The following is a 9,000-nucleotide window of genomic DNA, read 5'->3' on the forward strand; positions in this document are numbered from 1 at the left end:
TACATATCTGAAGTGCTGTCAAGTAGATGCAGGATTACATTTATTTTGAACAGTTCCAAGGTGAAGGAAGTTCCCAGTTACAAGAGGATATGCAAAAATGGAGACAGAATTCAAGGAACAAGGGTATTAGAGCTGTCTCAAGTTGGGAGTGTGTGACATCAGGGAGGTAGGGAGTTCCCCATCACTCAAAGTGCTCATTGATTTGTTATGAATCAGAAGGAAGCATCAGAATAAATGTAGGTCTTCATCTCTCACTGTGATGGTTGTCAATGGTTACCCTGCCTCTGGCCACATGTTTTACTTGTCTCCTATACATTTGTGGCTTATGAGGAGGTGGTGGGCTTGGGTAATGGAGAAAGGGAGCTAGATGATAAACGTAAATGGCAGAGGAAAGGGAGAGTTCTCCATTCTCTTTCCTGGAAGCCTCAGCTCCTTAACTTCCAGGACTCAGAACTCAAGACTATAACCCTTATGCTAAATCTGTTACACATACACGGGCTTTTCTACCTGCTCTGGGAACTAATCACCACTAACAGCATTACTCAGGAAAATGAATCCCAGGTTACCAATGACTGAGTTGCAGATAACCTTACATAACATAATCCATTAAATCAGAAACTACATAAATTTGCATCATTCTCCATCTCAATCTTTTTTTTTTTTTCAAAAAAATAGGTGGAATTTATTAGTATCAGGCTTACTTGATGGCAACCTCTGTAATTTCCAACAATTTAAAATTTGTGTTCAAGTTAATTAGCAAATGGCCTAAATTTTAGACTTCTTAAAATTCCCTTCCTCAATCATTGCCTATACAAAGCAAGTTGACATAAAAGCTAAAATCAAGTTTGTAGATATTCTCTTTGTACAAACAGAAAAAAGTAGGTAACTTTTAAATAGTGAAAATATACTAATGCTGACATTTAGAATTTCCTTCCCCTCACACAGCAGATTCAGTGTGAGGACATTTCAGAATCAACTCCCTGTGGTTTGGAGGTACCCTTGACCTGTCTAACATAGTGGCTTCACCATCCAGGGGACTACTAAAGCCAGCTGGGTGAGAAGCATTCTCAGTGACCAGGAGATAGGCAAGCTGCCATGTCATGACTTTGCTGCCACCAAGAAAACAAACACCCTAACACACACACGAACCCAGTACCAGTGGTAAAAATTACAACACAAACATATTTCTCGTTCAAAATAGGACAAATGATAAATATTTACATAATACAAATAAAGGGCTGGAAATTCAGCTTTGTGTGTGTATGTGTGGGGGTACCTCTGTGATGATGTGGTTTCAATGAGGGTTAATACCACGTTTAACTTGCAACTAAACCACAATGACAATAGTATAGAAAATGTATTAGCAGAAACCTGGATGTGTGAAAAGTAACTATGAAAAAATGAAAACAGGAATGACAGAAGTATATTTTCTTTTATATACAAAAATGAAAGCCCCAAAAATGGTTTGTTGAAGTGGCTCTCAACAAGATGTTAAATTAGTTTTCCTTTGCTTTGGTTAAAACAGCCTAGGAACCTCAGTAAGTTCCCCTTCTACTAATAGTATATAAACAGTGACAGGACTACTTTTAGGATAGAATAAACAATTTTTAAGAAACGAAGTTAAATTAATTTTAAACTAAATAAAACATTTTACCAATAAATAAGTTTCTTAAAAACCTACAATCTTGAGCATAACATATACACCAATTTAAAAAACAAAATGTCTCCCACCACAATAATTATAGGTGTTACTGCAACAAGCTATGAAATGAAATTACTTTAATGTATCTTTAAAAAAAATCCTAGCAAACCAAAAATAAATTTTAAAAATAAACATTTTTCTAAAATTGTACATTTTTAAAATAATTGACTAATGCTTTATTATAGAACATAATTCAAACTATTGTTGGTAATTCAATATATTCCTAAAGAAATGGTTTAAAAACATTTCATACACCAAAATTGGAACAGTATTTATAATTCTATTTACGGCTATGAAAAGGCAATCAACGTCTACTTAAAACTATATAACCAGTGATGAAATATACTTCAAAAACATAAACATTTGGTCTGACAATCTTTAATATTGGTTAAAAACAGACTGATGTTTTTTTGCTGATGGAAGTTATCTTAATCCAATGTGCAAAAATAGTGCAGCTGTCTACTTTTACTTGAAATACATAAGACCAACACTTCTATACTATTTACACACTTAAAAGATTGTAAATGTATTAAAGTTAGGATATTGCATCTCCTTTATGGATAAATCATGTGCTGCAGAGAGCCCAAAAGCTTGATGACATTCTGTTAAGTTACACAAATGTATCTGAAGAGACATATCTGTTCTAGTCCTAATTTTGATCCGAAATAAAAATCCAATTTCAAAATCAATTAAGAATTATTTTGATCTAGGAAACCTTGGAATTATTGCAAATGTGAAAAGCCTTGTCTCTAACAGCCAGGTTCCTATTCACCCTTTTCTAATTCTGTCACCACTGGTCCACTCCACAAACCTCATCTGTTTCAGTGGCAAAGCCCCAAATGTGAGGAATGAAAGAACTCAGCCCCCAAGACCACCACCATCCCTGTGGATTTGCTCAGCCTTCGGGACTTGTTACCACATCTTTAGGGGTAAGTATGGGCAATCAAAAATGGATGAAGAAACACTTCAGCAAAGCAACCATTATTTGTCCACAAAAACTGTGAAAAACAGTGATATAAAATTAGCAAACCAAATATAAATCTAAGACCATTCCACATCTCCAGGCCTTGTTTTCATATTTGTGCAGTGTTCGTGGTCAACCACCCACCAGTATTTTCTGCATCTACATGAAGTACTTTTATTAAGTTATTAAAAATGCTGTTTTGACCATAAGTCACATGTAATTGTTATGATTAGGAAAATCAATTTACTCAATTATCACTCTGTGCAGTTTGCTCACCAGTGCAGCAAGTGTAGAGAGGAATTAAAATGGAATAGAAGTCTCTCACTTCTGAACTGGACACGGGAGTCCTCAAATTAAAATCATAAAAAATAGGAGGAGGGACTTAGGAGGAGGGACTTACTGGCAACATTAATACTAGACACCAGACAGGTCAGTGAAACTGTTCAGTGAGAACCAAGGAACATCATTTCCTTGAAAAGTTTTTAAAATACCTAACCAAGCACTGCCTTAAGTCCAGTGAGTACAATGCTCCATAAGTTTCCACAAAAAATACAGGGACTGGTGTTCACTTATTATGAACAATGCAATCTCAGTCTCCGCAGCTCAGGCAGAGTGTTCCTGTCCCATCACCTAGCTACAGGCTATTGTTTCCAACTGCTGCTCTGCTTCAGCGGCCATTGCCGCTGCCTGCAACTGTTCTGTCTCACTTTGGATGGCACTGGGTGTAACCTGCTTCCTTTCACTGTGCATATTGTTCTCGTGCCTTTTCAGATCAGATGCCTTGGCAAATGCCTTGGTGCAGGAGCCACACACAAAAGGCTTTTCCCCTCTGTGTCTTCGCTCATGATCTTTGAGGTGGGACTTGTGTTTGAAGGCTTTGTCACACATATGGCATGCAAATGGTCTTTCATTACTGTGAACTCTCTCGTGCTTCTTTAGGTCTGGAGCGCGAATAAATGATTTTCCACACACGTCACAACTGTAGGGCTTATATCCAGTGTGGATTTTTAGGTGTTCCTTCAGGTGGGCCTGTGTAGTAAAACCTTTTGTACACATTTCGCAAACAAATGGCCTGTCGGCCGTGTGGAGTTTTTCATGCTTCCTCAATCTGCCTTCATCAGAAAATGTCTTACCACACGCCTGACAGGCAATCTGCTCCCGATGGTGGCCATAAAGTAAATACTCAAACTTCATGTCACCGGTAGCTGTTGTCCAGCCTGGTGTCTGTTCATCCTTCACTTCACTCATTCCATCATTAAATGTTAAGGCTTGGGGGGTCTGGGACCCCAAATCTTTCGATTCTGGGGTCTCCATGGATTCTACTTCCTGGCCGTAGCAATTTACTTTTCGAACTTCCTCACTCCCCAGCTCTTTCAAGATTGCTTCCTGAACCCTGAGCGTAGTTGTAGGTGATTTGCCGTCCTCCTGACTCGGTGGGGTGCCTTCTACAGTGTCATCAGATGGACTATCATCCTGATCTCCAATTTCTTCCACATCATCATCCTGAGTGTCAGCAGCATCTCCAATGGGGCGATTTATTTTGAGGCAATACTTACTTTTCGACTGGCCATTATTTTCATCAGGACTAGACACATCACGCTTTTGAGAACAGAGTTTATCCAAAAATCGGATACCAAGAATCTGACCTGATGACATCATTAAGTTAACATCTTCTTTTTTCACAGAAATCTTTGCTGTATACATGTAGTTCAGGACCTCTTCAAATATATCAGAACGAAGAAAATCTATTTCTATTACTGAGGAGCTATCAACCTCGAGCTTCTTAAAAAGCTTTTTAAAGTAGGTGCTGCAGGCGGCAAGAACACATCTGTGTGCTCTGAATTTCACATCTTCAACCACAATAGCAATATCACAAAATTCTCCTTCCAGGCGTTGTTCATTTAGTGTTTTCAGAAATAGAGTTTTATGATCATCGTCATTATATTTAATGGTTTCAGACATACTGATGAAAAACTCCTACAAAAAATTTTTAAAAAGAAAGTTTGATAATTATGAACATACTTTTCCAAACAGAAAACACAGGTAGATTTTCATTTTCTGATCAATTTTTGGTACCTAACAATTTCAGAAAGTCATTGATCAGAGCAGCTCAAGAATATGAGTAGAAAAGACTAATCCCAACTTAGGGATTTCCATATTGTTACTTCTATTTACCTTCAGTTTACTGAGTATTTGTCTAGTTATAATGATAACTAACTTTTATAACCAGCACATAATATGTGCCAAGTATTGTTCTATGTGCTTTACATGTCTTCACAAATGTAATGATCAAATAATCCTATGAGAGGTATTACTATACCCATTTCATAGATGAGGTTGGGAACCTGCCCAATAGTCTAGTTCAGGGGTTGGCAAACTTTTGAGATGGAAGAGCTAATCCTGTCATTCACAACAATTTAAAAATTATTTGAGAGCCATAAATATATTTTTATAAATAAGGAAAATTTAAAGTAATATTATAACAAGTAATAGTATTAATTATATCTTTATTAAAATAAGAAAAATTCACACATGTACGTACCCAAAGAGCTGCATGTGGCTCATGAGCAGCAGTTTGCAGACCCCTGGTCTAGTTATTAAGTGAAGAGCTAGGACTCAAATCCAGCCAATTTAGCTACAAAACCTGTGCTTCCTGATGACTAGAGGTAATAATGACAAGAAACTCAGCTTCAAGGTTTAAGAAACAGGTTTGAGGACCACCAGTCCTGTTGCGTCTACTCTAATTTCATGTAGAGGAAGACTCAGTAAAATAACTAATAACGTTCAGTGTTCTACTTCCTAGACAGAAGTGACAAATCACTGTTGCAGAACTAGAAAGGGATATCACTGCCAAAATATTACATTTGATGCTGTCTTCTAGTTTTTCCACACCAGTTTTGGGCCACTTCTGAATGAGGGTTAAGGTTTAATACGACCCTCAGAGAATCAGATGACTTTTGAAAAGACAGTGATGAGCAGTTTCATTCCCTCTGGATGCCAATCTATCTGCCATCCAGACAAAAATGTCATCAAGATTGGAATATTTGAAAAGTGCTGCAAGTATTTTATAAACAAGAGGAATTTATAACTGGCATGGAAGACATCTGTCACAATATTAAAGAAACTGATCTTTTAAAAATAATGTCTTCTATATGTTTTCCTTTCAAAAACAACATTTTCCTTTTATTCAACAAAATATAAATGAGGAAAATATACATATCCTCCAGAGAAACAGAAGTGCTAATGCATAATTGAGATATATGTGTAAGTAAGACTGAGAAAAAAAAATACCACATGACCTCACTTATATGTGAAACTTAAACAATAAACGAGAAAACAGAACAGAAATAGACTCAGAGATAGAGAAAAAAACTGATGGTTGCTAGATGGGAGGGAGGTTGGGGGATGGGAGAGAAGGTAAAGGGATTAGAAAGTATAAATTTGTAGTCACAAAATAGTCATGGGAATGTGAAATACAGTATGGGAAATATAATCAATAATGTTGTAGTGATTATATAGGGTGTCAGATAGGTAGTACTGGACTTATTGGGGGGTCACTTCACAGATTGTGTAGATGCCTGACCACTGTGCTGTACATCTGAAGCTGATGTAGAATAATATTGAATATCAACCAAAATTAAACATATATATATAGTCACGGTATGTAAAGTACAGCATAGGGAATATAGTCAGTGGTATTGTAATAGCTTTGTATCATATCAGAGAACTTAGATTTGGGGGGGTTATCACTTTCTGAGGGGTATAAATGTCTAATCATTGTTATTTTGTACACCTGAAATTAATAAAGAGATATATGTGTGTATATATGATGTGTGATCAAAAGATATGTTAAATGTTTAAATTTTAAAAAATTTATTATAGTAAAAGACACATTGCCATTAATCCCCCACAAAATACTCCCCCTCGCTTTGAACACATTTATCCCACCGTTCTTGACACTTTCTGAAGCAGTTCTGAAAGTACTCTTTTGTGTGTCTTTACTTTATCCTCCATCATGACAACATTCCACATTATACATCACTTCTGGTACAGCAATTTCTGTCAAATAAAAACATTACAGTGTATCCTCATCCACCTTATTCATCGGATCTGGCACCGTGTGACTTCTGGCTCTTCCCCAAAGTAAAAGCAACCATGAAAGGAAAACGTTTTGAATTGATTCAGGACATTGAGGCAGCCACAACAGCACAACTAAAGACATTCACAAAAGAGGACTTCCAGAACTGCTTCAGAAAGTGGGAAGAATGATGGGATAAGTGTGTTCGAAGCAAGGGGGAGTATCTTAAAGGGGATTAATGGCAATGTATATTTTACTGTAATAATTTTTTTTAAATTTAAACATTCACCATATTTTTATCACATTACACACACACACACACACACACACACACACACACACACACACACACTGTTTAAAGCAAACACCAAACCATATTTTCAAGATGTAATACTTAAAGTTATAGTTACCATGAACAACTCAGGCTATTGTCTTAATGCTTGAGACACCAGATTCTTCAGATCAGAATTACTGATCAGGGGCACGCCAGTCCTACAAGAGAAAAGGACACACGAGAGTAAGGTAGGATCTTTCTCTATCCCAAATTCTAAACAAGAATGTTTTCAAGAATTGATTTTAAAAATGAACTTTCCTTTTTTGTCTTGCCACTTGCACATGTACCCATTTTCAGGTTGGGAACAGAGAGGAGGGTGGCTGGCAGCATCAGGTCCAGCTCTGAACAGACATGAAGGAGAACAAGTAAGGACTGCAGCATTTGGGGCATGAAGGGGCTGTGCAGAGGGAATCGGAAGGTTGCATTGGAGAACCACTTAAGGCATTTCTCCTCACAAACAAAGCCCATGTCTGTATTTGCACAGGTGTTCACAGCTACAGATACGGAAAAAGCCAGAAAGTGCCCCCCATATCCTGCTGGGTATATAGCTCTCCACACTTTTCTCTAGGCCAATAGAGAGAATATAGAGAGTTAACATTGGAGGAAGGAAATAGTAGCTTTCTTCTTTCCACTCTTATGTAGCACACATCTTGTAAGCTACACTTTAAACCTGCATTTGGGAGATCCAGGTGTTTTCTCCTCTATCCCTAGAGGAAAGCTCCAAAAAGTCTAGCTTTATGTGAGTCTTAACTCTTAACAGAGGGACTTCATCAAAAAGTTTCCTCTACTGAACAGTGACCACATAAATAAACTTTACTGTGGTTAGGACCAAGGGGTTGGGATGCAATAGTCTTACCCAAAAACTGTGATGCAAATCTCGAACCTAGAGACCATGGTCCTGAAAACTATCAAAAGGTTTCTCTACAGAAAATGGAACACACCAATCAGCTGTCTAAAGTAGCAGGGGTTTTTCTCATCTGTCAAGTGTGAGGGTTGGGCAAAATTATTTCTAAGGATGCTTCCCAATCGGTTCCCTAAATGCAACCTGGTCTGTTAGAAAGACAGCCAGGCAAAACCTTCCTATTTGGTCACTTCCTACTGTCGTCAGTAACTGTCCCTTGTGGGATAAAAGTGCATGGAGTAGGAGGAGGAGTGGCCATACACACCAGTGTGCTGATTTTTTTTCAGGCCAGGGTGTTGTCCTCCACTTTCTCTCAAGATCTCTGAGACCTTTTTTCTACTGAGCTATTCCAATTGCTAAGTTCAGGTGAGTCAAATTGGAAGATACCCGTTGCCAGTATCTGTGTAAGTGATTTGCAAGATGTAGCCTCAACTACACCTCCATAACAAAGCGGCCCCTTCACTACGGTTCTTCAAATCGCTGGTGCGCCCAGCCTCCGTCAGAGCAAGGAGCAGGGGACTCCTGCAAAGCCAAACTTACATAAGCAAAGGCAGCCGCTTCCCCTATCCCCGAACAGCCACGACAATGGCGGTGGCACGACTTCCCAGTCCAAAGCTCGCAATTTGAGGATGGGGAGAAAGGCAATGAAGTGCAAGACCCAAGGAGCCTTCAGAGCCTCTCCAAGCCACGCTCTCATTCTTTTCGGCCCGGGAGGTGGGGAGAGGATAATGCCCTTTGCAATTCTTCCCAAACAAAAGCTCCCGGCCTCGGAGCCAGGAGTTGAAAGGGCCACTTTCCCTTTCATAATCGGACTTTCAGCGCAGGCTGCAAGCCGCGGCTCTAAGCTAGAGTTAGAGCCCACAGCGGTTCCCGGCGGTGGCGAGCGGGAGCAGGCGTGTGGCCGGGCTCCGCAGTCCCGCGCCGCGCCGCGCCCCGCTCCGCCCGCGAGCCCGGAGCTCGCGCCCCGCGCACTCCCCGGCCGGCTCGCGCCGGGCCCTCCCCCGCCCTCCCGCGGCCGGGG

General features: G+C 39.4%; 1 protein-coding gene across 3 annotated transcripts in view; it reads right to left on the reverse strand.

Moving 5' to 3' along the window:
• Positions 1-1,413: 1,413 nt before the first annotated feature.
• ZBTB14 (zinc finger and BTB domain containing 14) overlaps positions 1,414-9,000 on the reverse strand; it is a 9,744-nt gene continuing 2,157 nt past the window's right edge. For 2 of the 3 annotated variants that reach the window (XM_019664707.1, XM_019664708.1), the window contains exons 2-3: positions 7,155-7,236; positions 1,414-4,643 (exon numbers count right to left, since the gene is read on the reverse strand). In XM_019664707.1, the coding sequence (XP_019520252.1) occupies positions 3,297-4,643; positions 7,155-7,157 (1,350 nt within the window). In that variant the 5' untranslated portion in view covers positions 7,158-7,236 and the 3' untranslated portion in view covers positions 1,414-3,296. Of the gene's footprint in view, positions 4,644-7,154; positions 7,237-8,519; positions 8,916-9,000 lie in introns of those variants that run through there. The other variant, XM_019664709.1, reaches the window with a different exon arrangement.

Source organism: Hipposideros armiger, unplaced genomic scaffold (assembly GCF_001890085.2).
Source record: "Hipposideros armiger isolate ML-2016 unplaced genomic scaffold, ASM189008v1 scaffold_428, whole genome shotgun sequence".
NCBI classification, from domain to species: domain Eukaryota; kingdom Metazoa; phylum Chordata; class Mammalia; order Chiroptera; family Hipposideridae; genus Hipposideros; species Hipposideros armiger.